The sequence below is a fragment of the Dromaius novaehollandiae genome, chromosome 8 (genome assembly GCF_036370855.1).
Source record: "Dromaius novaehollandiae isolate bDroNov1 chromosome 8, bDroNov1.hap1, whole genome shotgun sequence".
In the NCBI taxonomy this organism is placed as follows: domain Eukaryota; kingdom Metazoa; phylum Chordata; class Aves; order Casuariiformes; family Dromaiidae; genus Dromaius; species Dromaius novaehollandiae.
In genome coordinates, this window is record NC_088105.1 from 36,823,885 (window position 1) to 36,839,086 (window position 15,202).

At 56.5% G+C, this 15,202-nt stretch overlaps 1 protein-coding gene across 3 annotated transcripts in view; it reads right to left on the reverse strand.

Annotated features, from left to right (window-relative positions):
* SSBP3 (single stranded DNA binding protein 3) overlaps window positions 1-13,922 on the reverse strand; it is a 92,389-nt gene extending 78,467 nt beyond the window's left edge. For 2 of the 3 annotated variants that reach the window (XM_064516234.1, XM_064516233.1), the window contains exons 1-4: window positions 13,506-13,921; window positions 13,309-13,381; window positions 13,125-13,186; window positions 11,475-11,559 (exon numbers count right to left, since the gene is read on the reverse strand). In XM_064516234.1, coding sequence (XP_064372304.1) covers window positions 11,475-11,559; window positions 13,125-13,186; window positions 13,309-13,381; window positions 13,506-13,561 — 276 coding nt within the window. In that variant the 5' untranslated portion in view covers window positions 13,562-13,921. Of the gene's footprint in view, window positions 1-11,474; window positions 11,560-13,124; window positions 13,187-13,308; window positions 13,382-13,505 lie in introns of all 3 variants that reach the window. The other variant, XM_064516235.1, reaches the window with a different exon arrangement.
* Between the last annotated feature and the right edge of the window lie 1,280 nt (window positions 13,923-15,202).

Below are 15,202 nucleotides of genomic sequence, written 5' to 3' on the forward strand. Positions count from 1 at the left end.
CAGCTCCCAGCCCTGCCTCTCCCAGCCAAGGCAGTCTCCGCTCTCTACAGAGAAGCGAATCCCAGGCAGATAAAAGTGGAGACAGAAATCAACTTTTAAAAACCATCTGTCTTTTCATGGCAATTTCCATGAATTAGGAAGAGTAACGAAGGCAGGCAGTCCTGCGGGTCGGGAGAGCGTTTGATGTCTCTGCGCGAAGCATTACTCTGCCACGCCGCCCACCTCGCTCCATCCCCACCGCCCCCACGCAGTGAGCCAACTTCTGCCCTGGGAAGGGGGGAAAATACTGCTCGATCCTGATGCCGGCAGCCTCCACGCACGCGGCATCGAACTTGGGCGCGAGAGCGCGTATGGATCCTCCCTCCAAAAAGCCATCTTCGCGTGCACGGACCCAAAGACAAAAGAGCCTCAGAGAAAACCTGGCCTTCCCACGGGTAGCTGGACCCACTTAGGCCCAAATCATGGCATAAACACCCCCCAGATGCCCTTACGCCCCGCTGCAGGCTGGGGGGGTGCAGGATCTGCCCCGCCGGCGTCGCCCTGGCCATCACCATGCCCCAGTGGGCACCCTGAGGGCAAAGCGGGGTGCCCCACAGCCTGCCTCTGCAATGGGGTGGCAGGACCGGGCACACGCCCTGTGGTCCCCAGGGCCGTGGCGGGTGCCCAGCTCAGTCCCCGCTGCTGGATGCGACCAGCAATCCCTGCAACAGGGCACAGGCTCCAAACCCACGTGCAAACCCACCCTGGGCTTTGGAAACCCCCCAACGATGCAGCTGCATCTCCGAAACCAGCCCTTGGCACCGACTCCTTCGGTGGACGGACTGATCACCACCGCTCGCAGCCACGAGCGGGCATTTAAAGAGGGAAAAAAAAAGAAAGAAAAAATCCCCACCAAACACAGGGCATTTGTTTACTTGCAGAAGAGACATTTTCTCTCCAAGCCAGACAGGGAGAGAAGAGGCTGCTCTCTGCAGAGGGGAGAGGAAAGAGCCATTTCCGCCCCCAGAGTCCCCCCGGGCCGAGCAGCCAGGCCGGCGAGCCGTGAGCCCCGCGCGGGGCAGGCCTGCGGCGGGGGCAAACCCCGGGCGGGCGTTTAACAAAGCCCAGGAAGCGCCCGAGCCGCCGAGCGCGCCGGATCCGGCGAGCCGAGCCGCGGCTACTTCTCGCTCCTCCCATCCCGCTGTGTCAGGGCTCGAACTGGAAGCTGCCGCTAACCTCCCTCTCCTCGAGTCGCCAGGGTACGAACGCGGCTCCCTTCCCCCACCGCGCGCAGCCCAACGGGCAGCGCTGGCAGCTCCAAGAGAGGAGAGCGCCTGCTCCCCTTGGGCTGGGGCCACGGGGCTCCGCGCCGCCAGCTCCCGCTGCTGCTTCCTTATCTCCCCTTCCGCCCCCAACCCTGCCTCTCGCAAGCCTTTCGTTATGAGACGTCGCGGGGCCAGCGCTGGGGGCAGGGAGGAGGCCTGCGTGCTGGGGGAGCGAGCAGACCATCTCCGAAATCATCGCGGGGCTGGGACGGGTTATTCCTGCGCAGCGCCCCGCGCCATGCCTGTCGGCGCAGATGCCGGCTAGCGGGTTTCCATGCCGGCTCTACCAAAAGCCAGCGGGATGGTTGATCTGAACCCTGCCCGGGCCAGGACCGCGTCGTGGCCGCACACGGGAGGGCAACAGCGGTGCCAGGAGCCCACCCGCGCGCCCGGGGAAGCCCTCCCGCGGCGGGGGCACGCCGCCCAGCAGACGCGGGCAAAAGCCTGGGCGCCGGAGTAAATAGCAGCAGACAATTCCCCAACTCTTCTCCCTTCCGCATGTCCTGGAAACACGAAATCCAATTAGCACCGTCTCTTCAGGGTTTGCTGATTGGGGTTTTTTTTAGAAGCCAGACTCTCCGAGGGCACCGTGTCTCCCACCGACGGCGCGGTCTCTCCTCCCCACCGCGCGGTTTTGCTCCAAGGAGACCGTGCGCCATGTGGATCTCGCAGACGCTCGGCGCGAGCGCCCAGACAACCCTTTCCCTCCCTCCTTTGTTAGAGACGGATTTTGTATTTTATTGTTCCGGGGGCACCCGGTGGCCCTCCAGCTGGACAGCCAGGCCCAGCTCCATCTAAAGGGCTTCCAGCCCAGGCATCTGCAAAGTAACACGTGAGAACGAGTCAGAGGCAGAACACGCTGAGAAATAAAGGGACTCGCTCAAGGTCAGAGCTGAGAGCAGGTCTCGGCCTCAAGCCGGAGTTTCAGCCGCAGGGCTAGGCAGCCACTCATAACCGGATCGCGGGTGCCCCGGGGAGCGCGCGGCCCGGACGGGCGAGCGCCCAGCCGCAGCAGCCCGCATCTTCCTGCGCTCTCACACCAGCAGTTTGGAGCACAGAAGAGGAAGAGAGTCAGTAATGTGCTTTCCTGACAAACCGCTAACAAACTGCTAATTCCCCTCCCTCTGTTTGGCATTTGAGTCACACTCAAATATACCGTAATTGGTCAAGAAAATAACGCACACCGGAGAGGTGTCCAAAGCTGATGCTCAAAGGAAAAAAACCCACGCGCTGCTCCAACGTCCCCGCGAGCAGCAGGAAACGGTAGAGCGAAACGAACCCGGTGCTGCTGCTCTCCGGAGACACAGCCCTGGCGAGGCAGCACGGCCGACGCCGTTTGCCAGCGCGCCGGGAGCGGGCGGTGATGCTGCCTAGTTGCACGAGGCAGCGAGACACGGAGGTAGGTTGTCTGTCCCCAAAAAGCTGGGCTAGGTGAGCTAGTTTGGGCACTACTCTTCTCTCAGTCTGTAATCTCCTCTATTTATAACGGTCTTAAAAACAATAATAAAAAAAGATTACAAAAAAACCCACTGCTACAGAAACTCTCCCAGTTCCTTTCTAAACCATCCCCCCACACAAGCAAGAATTTCATGCAGTCAGTTGCCATTTAATTCGGCCGCTGTTGCAAGGTTACTTTTGATTCTGCCTTACGGGCCATTTCTAGAGTCAGTGAACACATGCATGTGCAGCATGGAAAAGAAAAAAAAAGAAGCCAGAGTATTCCTTTAGCTTCCGAGGATTGGCTTTTGCAGCTGTTTTCAATAGATGCAGAGACTGTTTTAAAAGAGAAAATATGGAACAAAAGGTAGGAGAAAATCCAAGTTTCCAAGGTAAGGAAGGAAATGATCAGGAGAACAGGAAAGCCTCACTCATACCCAATACATGTTGTACTGACCTAACAAATCTTCCAATTGCCAACCAGCACAGAGATGGAGAGGCTTTTCTCCCAGCCCCAATCCCCAGGAGCAGCAGGGCCCCCTCCCCGCACGCTCGCTGGCTCACAACACGCTTTGAAGAGCCGTCCAAGCTCCTCAGCATCGGCGAGATCCCTTGGCTTCATCTGCGAATCACACACGCACCCTCGCCTTCGTTTTCTTTGTTCCTCTGAAAGGACCCCAGAAAGGAAATGAATGAAGGTTTACAAGCTTTGTGTTTACCCAGAGCTACAAATCTGTCAGGGTCTCCGGCTTCTCCTCTCCCCCTCCCGCGGGGAGGGCTCCGCGGCGCCGGGGGCGCGCGCGAGGAGGGGTCCCCTCGCCCAGCCTCCCCGTGCGGAGCAGCCGCACGTGGCCGTGTCTCCGGGGCAAACAATGGGATGCCACGGCACGGCGTGGGCCTGCCTCCTCCCTGCCCGGCCTCCTCCTCCTCCCGACAGGACGGGCTCGCCCGCTCCGCGGAGGAGATGCTCGATGCGAGCCCACGGCAGACGCCGCCGAGCAGGCGGCTCCCGAACGCGTGTGCGTGCGCGGGGGAGAGCGGCGAGCAGCGGGAGCCCCTGCTCGTTCACAACGCCGCTTCCAGAGCCTTATTCGTTTGCCAGTTGCAGTACAAAATCCATTTATCCTCCCATTGTCAGGCGGAATTAAAAAAATACACTGTTTAAGGCGACTTCCTCTCCTCCCATTCCACCCCCACTTTTCAGTAGAAATCCCTTGTGGATTTAAACCAGAGAAACTTTGCATCTTCACACCATTTGTTGACATAAAATACATTCCAGTGCCTTACTTTTACAGAGGCACTCAGGATGGAGGGGGGGAAACGTCTGTTTCCATTTGAAACTGTCAAAATTAGCATTCAGTAATTAAAAATCACACCCTTTCTCTTAATAACCTAACCAGCATGATACAATCAGGTTGTGCCAACTCTTTAATCTAATTGACTAATTACAGATTTTAATTTAGTCAGTTACTGAACAACTGTTGACAATTTGTTTTCATTAGGGACAGAACAGGATAAATATTTAGGCTCCCCAGTCAAAGACTAAGACATAAGCTCCGTGCTCTGACCTCAAGTTTAGCACAGTTGGCTTTTCCATCAATATCAACTGCAGAAAGGTATCGCTCTAAAACCGCGGATTTTTGCGGCTTCTTTGCCGCTGAACGGCCTTCCCTCTGAACGCATTCGTACTCGGAAACAGTAAAATTGCAAAAGTGGAGGTTTCTCTGCAAAAACAGCCAACACTGCTAAAAAAGCCAACTTTGCACAGAGCTTGAGTAAAAGTGCTTTAAAGGGACACTTCTGCTTCCACACAGCACAGGCAAACCAGCCCCAGCACTGGTCACCTACCAACTTCAGCTTACTAAAAAGAAGTGACCCTCGGTGGTTATTGCCGAGGTTGGCAGAAAACCCAAGAAAGTCTGTGAAGGGCAGGGCACGCTGGTGACCTCGGCAGCACGCAGAGCTGTGTCCTGCTAGGAGGGACCCTTCTTTCATCCTCTGTGTAACCAATCCTCAACAAGGAGCGAAGGCTGAAGCCAGCATGCTGCCAGGCAATGGCATTTCTGGGGGGGGGCAAAATCAAAGAACCCCCACCCGTTTTTTGGGGTTTTTTTTTTTAAAGTAATTTGGAGTTTTGCAGCTGTTCCTGGCAAGCTGCCACTCCTGAAGGGAACTCCTCTCTCCAGGTACCTATCGGGGAACTCTGTCCCCACAGCCCAGATCTGGACACAGCCCAGACAGACCTTAGTCTCGGGGCGGAGAACAGCAGGCACGTGAGCAGGCGTGGCGTTAGCCAAGCACCGCGGACGCCGGGGAAGCGGCCAGGGCCGGCTCCCAGCATCGGGGTGCTCAGGCACCGCAGCACCAGCAACACCCAAGGGCATAGCCGCAGCTCCCGGCGATCACGCTTCTGCGCAAAGCGGTTCCCAGCGGTGCCCCCACGTTGCCCCAGATCAGGCACCCAGAGCCAGCTCTCCAAGCCATCCCATTCCTAATAAACTGGCTCAAAAAAGCACACCGCTGACCGCTCCCCGGCAGGGTAGAGATACCCAGAGACCACCATCACATGTGCTGGTCCACCACCCGACCCCACGCACCGAGAAGCCGCAGGTGCTTGGAGCGATGGCCTTGCAGCCTGCAGCAGTCCTGGAGCAATGAGGCACCCCGGCCCAGGAGAGGCCAGAGTCACACAGAACCACTCACCCCCCATTTATGAGGGGCACCAGCCCCGGTGAGGAGTCCTGCACAACACCTGCGCCCGGCCACCTCACCTGCCAAAGGTGTGCCGCATCGCAGCGAAGCTGCATGGATCTCAGCTTCGCGTCGCTCACCACCACGAGTTTACAGCTGCGATAATTAAATTGTCCAGCACATGAAACAGAAGCATCTTTTATAACAGCAAGATCTTTTCCTACAGATTGGGGATGCTAATGCACAACCACGAGCCACGGGAATGACACGCATTTGTTCCTCAGCTGGCTGCGCTCTCCTCCTTGGTGGAAACCAAGGACACAAGGGTGCGAAGGGCAGAGATAGGTTTGTGAGCAACTGCTTTCTTGTGAGAAAAAGACTATTTCCTACATACTGCCTCCACGGTCTGCCTAGGAAGGCAAGATCTGACACAGCACAGTATTTACAACGGGGGAAATAGCAGGTTTTAGAGTTCATAACCCATCGTCTGGACGGTATCTCCAGTCTATACAACCAACAGAGCAAAATCCTTCCAGCCTCGCTGGTCGTCTTCCCACTGTGGCTTACACCTCGTTCCCCACAGAGCAAAGTCATGAGCACTAATGCCAGCAATCCCAGCGTTTCAGAGAAAAACAGACCACAGCTGCTATTTCCATCTAGCTTCAGTGACTTTAGAAATCCACTTGTTCAGAGCTGAATCCAAGGGAAACTTTTAGGTGTTGGGGAAAAGAAGGAACTCTGGTTCTCCCCCAGTCAGACACAGGTAGCAGGCACAAACACCAAACACACCATCTTTCCTGTGACTAATCACAACCCTTCTCGTGGCAACCACCCGTTTCAGCTGAGCATCCTTCCAGATAGAAGTTAAACAGGATGAACTAGATCACTTTTCTGAAGTTAGAAAGGAAATCAATGCATCGCTCTAACACACACATTGCATGCTTAACAGTGAGTTTAAGCTGCTACTCTAAGTCTTCCACTGCAAGGAAAACACCGTTTCAAATGCTCACAAGTCTGGGTTTTTTGGGGGGTTTGGGTGGAGCAGAGGAGAGAAAGGAGGAAGTAAAAGTCTCAGGCAGCCAAATGCTATTCTGATTTTTCTCTCCTTCAAGTTACACTCTAAGTTGGCCATGCAGGCAGAGTAATACCACAAAAAGTATGTAGCAACAGTCAACTAGATTTAAGTTCATTTTCTGTAGCTCGAGGCCAAAATCGACTGAAGTGGTTCTGGTGATCAAGTTTTCTGCAATTCCCCTTTCTATGTATTAGCTATTTGACAGAAATTCACTGCGGTATTTAAACTGGCAGTCATCACCGCTAACTCAAATTGTATTGGCTTTCACAATGTTGAAATGCTGAACTGCAACCATCAATCGGCCAATTCTGAGATAACGCAGTGGTTGAAATTCCCTGTCATGCCGTACAATCCCTTTGTAGCTCACCGGCTCAGAAGAGACACAATGAAACCTGCGACGAGAGCGTCTGGCACCGCACCACGCCGTAACACGAGTGCGCTCACCGAGGGGCTCTGCCCGGCAGAGATGCAGGCGGCCGTGCCAACAGCAGCAGTCTCCTGAGAGGTAACGTTTTCTAGCAGAAAGACAGGGCGAGTGGAAAGAGGCAGACCTGGGGTGTTCCCTTTCTCCTCTCCCCGACAGCCTGGGTATTTTCACGATCTCAAATGACTGAAGACCAAAACAGAAACCTGTCCAACTGGATGGGATTCCCAATGAAGCAAAAAACCCAAATTGATTGCTATGGCTCAGGCACAAAGTTTGTCAGATGGGTCAAGTTTTAGGAGTCAACTGGAGATCAATGTGTGTGTCTTTAAATGCATGTAATAGTGCTTTTAACTTCTGGATAAACTCTTCTTGTATAGGTGGTGGAAATAGCTGACTAATAAAACTACAAACCAGCACAATTTGTTAAGTTGCATTAACAGCCAGATTTGTATGCACACTGGCAAAAAAGAAAAAAGCAGAGTATTTCTCCAGTCCATACAAAATAAAGTCCCTGCTTTCTATATGACTCTCCCAAGAAGTGCATTTATACAGAAACCCAGCAGCTTTTGTCCCAGCTTCAGAGAAAATCCTCAGGGGAAAGATGAAAAAGCTATATCCCTCCACCATGACAAGGGTCCATGTCAGTTAAGGAGATTCCCCCCCCCAAAAAGTGCGATTTTTTTTTTTTTTGGCAGAGTTAAAAATTAAAAACTGGAGGGGGAAATTGGTAATTTGTCCTGCTGCTCCTAGTAGTTTTCATAGAGTTATACTGGGAAATGAAAAGGAAATTACGCAGCATGCAAATCCCACAGTTAACACTCTGCTAATGAAGCACACTGCTCTTACTCCAAAGCATGTGTTCCTTAAGCCGGCTGATCTTAGAGATGCATCTCCTCGCACACCCGAGCGAGCACAACTCCAGCGTTGGCAATGGGAGAGCAGCACGGAGAGGCAGCTTGCCAGGTCTCTCCCAACTCACCCGCGATCTCCGCACTAGCTCCCAGGCGCATCCAGGGCTGCCCACTTTACAACGTGCTGTTATACGCAGTTAGAGAATTACAGTTCGCCGCTATTTTGTGCTCAGAGTGGCACAGTAAATACATAGTCTAATGGTAAATAAACACCGTATTTTAGGCAAACACGGGCAACCTCTGCACAGCGTGTTCTGTAATTGGTGAAGTTTAACTATGATGCTCTACAATCTGGGGCAAGGCCTATATGGGGATATTTTTAACCACAACCAACATATGAAATTACTCACTGGTCCACCCAGTTCAGGGCTTGCAGGAAGCCTCGCATGAGTTTTAGCTGTTGCATGTTTTTGTTGCTGTGTTTTGGGGTTTGGCTTGTGCAGCGCAGGAACAGCAGTTGTTAATATGCCTCCCCCACCCCCATCTGGTACATTCTTCCCCAAATCCCCTTTTAAGCCCCACCCTACGCAATTCCCAATTGTAACCCAAGAAGCCTCTTTTCTGCTCACGAAACCCGTGCTCAAATGAATTCCCATCTTTTGCTCGAGGTCCGAAGAGGGCTGCTCTTCCAGCAGTGCCAGGATGGTACCTCCCGGCCCCTTCCCACCCAAGAGACAAAGAACAGAGCTCCCGCCTCAGGCCACCGAGCAGCAAGATTTATAGACGCTTCTCTGCACTTCCACCTCCCTCTCCCACTTCAGGGCCAGACGTTCTGCCTTGGAATCATTATTTAAGAGATCAGAAAGGCGATAAAAATCTGCATTTAGACTTTGGTGCCTGTCGGTAACGCTGGCAGCCGAGCTCCGCGCTCACCCCCGCGCACGCCGATACCAGCTCGCCAGCTTCCTTCCCCGGTCCCAGCACGAAGACTGGAGCTTGCATCATGCCAGAGCACGACGCCAATGGAAAACACCCGCGTGTCAACACGAGACTGCTTCAGCCCCGTGATCTGGGAAGAGCCCGATATCCTGAGGGCCCCCCGCCGCCCAAGCTCATTGCACACGCTTGTGTTTCCAGTGCACACGCAGGAACTACAAACTGCGTACCTGCACGTGAGAGAAACAAGGTGCTATTCACACGAGAAGTTTATCATTTGGTTCCTGTCTTTGGTCAATATTTAAGTTTTATACAAGTCGTTCCCTCGCCCTGTAAAGTACACTTCATACTCCTTGCTGGGAAAACACTGATTCCCAAAGAGGAAAGGAGCCGTAAGCATCTGCACGCAGCCACGCCACGGACAAGAAACATAACCAACCATTTTAAGGCCAACAACAGGCCTATCAACATAAAACCAGTGTAATGAAGCAGAGGGAGGAGGCATGGGAGGAATGAAAATCTTCTTACAAGTCTTCATAATAAAACTGAAAAGGTAAAGCACTTAGGGCTGTTACAAAACTGTATTACAGAGAATTAAAAACAATCAGGATTGTGTCTATTTACTGTAAGCTTAAAGCAACGTGTATTAAAGAAGTTTATGCGAATCATCTAATGCACTCATGCCTATTGTTAGAATTATTACCAAGCTAAAAAAGATTAATTTCTCTAAATACACTAAATCCTCAGACACGATTAGAAGGCTGCTGTGAACGTAGCATATTACTATGTCTTGGTTGCTAATGTCATCTTTACCTGTGGCTTTGTTGCCCTAAGATCTACCTTTCCCCCACTCCTGCTGGGCCTTCTGTCCCAACCAGCCTCAAACAAAGCCAGGATTACTTGAGTAATGCTTGAGGAGTGACCAGGACAGAGCGGCAGTCTGTCTCGAGCAGAGGTTGGAACTGCAAGTCTCGGCATCGACAGATTTGCTGGCAAACTGTCAGCTGCCAGCTCTCTCTAACCCTCGGCTCAGGAGTTAGCAATTTTAATTCAACATACCCCAAAAAGCTAAGCGAAAGATTTACAACAGAGATGGAAACTGAACGACATGGAACAGCCACGAGGAAGGGACATCCAACCCGGAAAGGTGCAGATCCAACACACCAGAGCAAACCGCTTCCCCGGGTGTTTTCATAGGGGACAACCAGGCAGCTTCCTACTGCAGTATCTCAACATGGAAGTAGCTCCACCTCTACGTCCCAAGCACCTTTTCGACAAGGATGCCTCTTTTTAGCACACGTAGAAAACACAGGCTGGCTCAGCAGGGACACCTGTGTTTACATGTCCACAGCAAAGACTTTCAAACAGCTCTTTGCTGTTGATATCCCAGGCACGCTCTCGTTTTGCTCTCCGAGCAAGGTACAGCCATGGAGCTCGAGCACCTTGGAGGTCTCCAAGACACTCACGCAGCACTGCTTTCAGACAAACCCTCGCGCATCTTCTGAGCAGCTAAACGCAGGCATGTTGAGGCAGCTAGTGACTTGGGAAGGGAGGAAAAATGGTTTCCACACCATAGGCTCCCAGGAGCAGACAAAAACAGCTCCTGCTACACAGTTTAACTTACTTGACTACAGTCCAAGCCCACAGCCAGGTGACTAATCCTTTGATTCAAATTCCTCTCGATGCAGATCAACACTGCAGATCTGAGTGACTTCAGCAGGACAGGAGCGGGCAGCCCACCCATCTCCCACCAGATCCGGCACCAACAAGTCTCGCACCCGCAGGAAAAGCGGTACTGCAGAAGAGGACTCCTTCTAGAAAGCCCTGCCTGCCAAGAGGACCACAGCACCTCAGCCCCGCAGGCTCAGCCGTCCTACCCAAGGAAGGAGCATCTTGTGGGTTACCTTAACACATCCGCAGAAGAAAAACCACGGCCTGCTTTGACCAAACACCTGAGGACCCGCACGCTCGGACCTGCTGGCAGAGCAAGGTCCACGGAGCCACCATGCCAGGCTGCGGCACTTCTAGGTTTGCTCGCACTCGTACCATGCAAGCAGCCTTGGGTGAGGGCTGGGGGCAACGTTCCCCCCACAACGTTCAGGTCATCGCAAAACAGGTCAAGCAACATCACAGCTGTGACTTCTCATCACACGGGAACTCAAAGCATTTTGCTCCATTTTGTGCACGGACAAAAAGCCCACAATACTGACAGACAAGACACACACCGTCAGCCAAGGGGGGAGCAGGGGAGGTCTGCAACACCATCTTTGTTTAGTTAATACCTTCACAGAGTTTTTTGAGAGAAGATCCCCAGACAACCAAAGAAGCCCCAAGCCTTGCTAAGAACAGCAAGGTCTTCAGAGGCTAAAGAAATTACGTTTTGGGGAATTCCCCTCTCCTCCCAATTCCACCCCACGCCTGCCCACACAACAGCAGCATTTGTCAGCGAGATGTCCTCAGCATGAAATATATCATCATTGATCCTCTACAGCAGTCATAGTAAACACTTTGTTGTCCATTGCTATGCAAAACTGCTTAATTCTACCAGTAGTCTGAACGCCTTTAAGTACTTAAGATAAGTATCTGAACTAATTTACATAATTGCAACATTATGAAATACTGAATCAGAACGTTATTAGTTAAAAAAAAAAAAAACACTTTTGCCAGTTGGTTACATTTGCTCTTGGTGTGCTGAAGAAGTCTGAGCTACCCAACTCTATAATTACCGTAAGGATTAAAAACTTATTACTCACATAGTCATGAAAGGCTTTTGCTTCACTTGAATGTTCACAAGTATCTCGCCTTTCAGGAGCTGCACAGTAAAGGTCCCAAAATACGCTGCATGGCAGAAAAAGTAAAACAGGATCCAGTTACTAATTATTACTTGCACACTTAACAGCACAACATACAATAGCACAGTTCAAACTACGCCACCAGTTCATTACAGGTGAGCAACTTTCCACCTCATTTGGCCTGCGGTTGAGGAGGAAATCTGAAAGTCTGTCAGGACTGTGAATCCAATTTCATTTCCATTCAGACCTTCTGACGGCAGTGCCAATAAAGACATTTCAAGACAGGTGACGTTGAGCATTTTAAGAGCTAAAACTAGCATTTAACGTGTGGGTAACAATTACAGCGAGCTGGCACCGCGAACCAGAGTAGTAATTCAGGGAACTTCTAAAATCTTAATATAAGCACGTATCAGCACTGACACTGCATGATGCTTTCCCCCAAGGTTCCCAAACATGCAAGTGAACTGACCCCAAGTTGGTTCCTTCAGCGACCTACTCCAGCTTCCTGGCAAAGGACAGGCTAGACTCAAACCCCGCTCCCTCCTGGATGCTCAAAGTTTTGGAAGCCTTTTGCAAGGCCGATCACACTGGGGACTTGAAGCACTAGCCTCAGACTCCCAGGTCCTTGCATACAGCAAGTTCCCTCCCACTCCTGAAGTACTCCCACAGGGACAGCGGCAACTCCACCATGGGAATTGCACCTCGATGCTCCTCTGGAGCAGGACCGCGAGCAAGACTAAAGGAGCCGGTGCTCCCCTGCAGCGATGAAGCGCCAGACTCTTGCTCGGGGCTCCAGGCACGCGGACCCGCTGAGCCCTGCGTTACTCCCCCGCCGTGGCGCAGGGCACCCGGCCCCACCGCGCGGTGCTGACTCACTGTTTCGCGTGGATCCCTCGTTTTCCCACGCGCAACCGGTGCGCGGCAGCGTGAAGCCGCTCGCCGCCAGCCGAGACTTCAGCCGCCGCCTGCGAGAGGCGCCACGCTCGCACGGGGGACGCGCGGCACGGCACGGCACGCCACGGGTGCCAGCAAGGGCTGAGGCACCGCCGCGAGCAACGCGGGCCGGAGGGGCCCCGCAGCGCCCAGGGCCGGGTCACCGTGGCCATGGCTAGCAGCGGCACGGCTTGGGCCAGCAGAGCCCGGGAGCGTCGAGCCCGGCAGGCAGGTAACCGGGCGTTTCGGCCCAAAAAAGGATTGCTCCCTCTTCCTTGCAAACTCCCGAGGAGAGGACAAGCGGCCCGCTCCATCTCCCCATCTCCTCCCGCTAATCCCCGCGCACCGGGTAACGCGAGCCCTAATTCCCCGCTATTATTCCCCCAATCCCTCCGCTTTGCTCACTTCGCCGGCCAACCCGCAGGCCGGGGCAGGAAGCCGGGCTGCCCACGCCGCCCGCCACCGCTCCGAGCATCCCTCCCGCGAGCATCCCTCCCGCGCCCCCGGTCCGCCCGAACTTCGGCGACGGGACTCGGAGCCGCCTCGCGGGGCGCCAGCTCCGGGGGGACCGCGGCGTCGGGGAGGGGACGCGGCGCCGAGCCCCCACCCGCGGCGTGGAAACCCCCCACCCCCCGTGGGCGAGGGGAGCGGGGCAGCCGGGGGCGGGCGCCCACTTACCACCACCAGGAGTGCAGGAAGCCGGGGGGCTCGCCCAGCGTGATGTTCTTCTCCCACCGGATCTGCGGGCGAGAGGGCACGAGTGGGCGGGGGGCCCCACGCGCGACCCCCGCCGGCGCCCGCACAAAATGGAGGCCGGGCGGCGGGAGCACAAAGGGCGCGGGGGGCGGCGGGCGAGGCTCACCTCCGACAGGAAGGTCTGCGCCGACTTCTGCGCGCCGACGTGCAGCAGGTACTCGTAGACGTACAGCGCCAGCCTGCAAGAGCCGAGCGGCGCGCTGCGGGGGGCGGCCGGGCCGGGCCGGGCCGGGCCGGGCCGGACCCCCGCCCCCGCCCCGGCCCCGGCCCCCGCCTGCCCGCCCCGCGCCCGCCCGCGCTTACTTCTCCCGCGCCTGCCCGTCCGAGGGCACGGCCGAGCCTTTGCCTTTGGCGAACATGGTCCGCGCCGAGGGGGCGCCGCCGCCGCTCGCTGGAGGCTGCCGCCGCTCCGCCGCCGCCGCCGCGCGCTGCCCGCTGCCCGCTGCCGCCGGGTCCTCGCGGGCGCCGCCGCCCGCCCGCCGCGCCGCGCCGCGCCGCTCGGAGCGCCGGGGGCTGTCAGAGCGCCGGCCCCCGCCGCGCCCCCATCGCCGCTGCCGCTGCCGCCCGCCCGCCCGGCTCCCGGCTCCCGGCTCTCGGCTCCCGGCTCCCGCCGCCGCTCGCGCTGCACCGCTGCTCCGCGCTCAACCGAACGTGGCTGCACTGGGCACCGAGCGCGGCGGGCGGCGCCGCGCCGCGACGGGCGCGCGCCCCGGCCAACCGCCGCCGCGCGGGGGCGGCGCCGCGCCGGGCCACGCCCACCCTTAAGGTGGCGCCGCGCCGCCGACGCCGCCGACGCCTGCGGGCCGCTCCGCCCGCGGGGGCCGGCGCCGCGCTGCTTCCCCGGGCGGCTGCTGCGCCGCGCCGCGACCCCCCCGCTTCTCCCTCCCCGGGGCCGCGGCGAGGCGAGGCGGAGCGCGGCGCCCCTTTCCCTTTAAACGCGCGGCGCTGCCCCTTTAAGCGCGCCGAGCCGGCGGGGCCGGGCGCGCGCGGATTGGCCGCCGCCGCGCGCACAGCCCGAGGGGGGGGGCCTTGAAACCGCCCGCCCGGGCGGCTGCGTGCGAGTGTGTGGTGTGGTGTGGTGCGCCGTGGTGCGCGCGCGGGGTGCCTGTGCGCGTGCGTGTGCGCGCGTGGCGCCGCTCCGCGCGTGGGGCCGCCGCCGGGGCAGCGCGGCCCCGGGGTGCCGCCCGCGGCAGCGCTTCTCCGCTCTGAGGCCTCCTTCCTCGCACCTCCGCTTTTATTTTTTTTAAATAAAAAATAATACTAAAAAATGTTTGGCTTTTTTGTCTTCCTTCTTCTCTTCCGCGCAGGGCAAAACTTCAGCGCAGCCCCTGGGGGGAAGGTGGCAGTGTGGCCGCCCGGGGCCCTCCCGCCACGGCGGTGTCGCCGTGTGGTGATGGCGCCCGGCCCGGCGTGGCAGCCGCTGTGGCCCTCGTCCCGTGAGGATCTCTGGCCCTGCGCTGCCAATGGCCGTTTCTGTGGAAACCCGGGTGAAAACGGGGAGCGAGAGCCAGCGGTGCCGACTCGGGAGAACTCGGGGCTCTGCTGCCGGCGGTTTCCACGGGAACGGGCGTTGGATCCGTGCGGAAAACGCCGTCCGGTGTCAGCGCTGCCCTCGCCCCGCCGAAGCGCCGCGCCGGAAACCCCTTGGACTCGCTTAGCGCCGGGGATGAGGCTAATCGTGGAAATCGGGCGTCGCAGAGATGGGGTTTTGTGTAAAACAAGCGAATGAACAAAAAAACTATTTGCAATGTGGTAGATCGGGGAAAAAAATATAAAAACACCCAAAACTGGAAGTAGTCAGTGAGCCTCTTGCAGAAGAGCGAGCCTATGCGGATGCGCCGGTGGGGAGAGCCCAGTGCCCCGCGTCAGCCGGGCCCCGTTCCCCTCCCGTTAATCGGGATTTTTGGGATGCTGCCTAGCTCGCGGAAGAGGTGCCTCCCCCCCAGGAGCACGCCCGAGCCGCAGCTCGCTCCTGAGCCCCTGAATCATCCCCGCGGCCA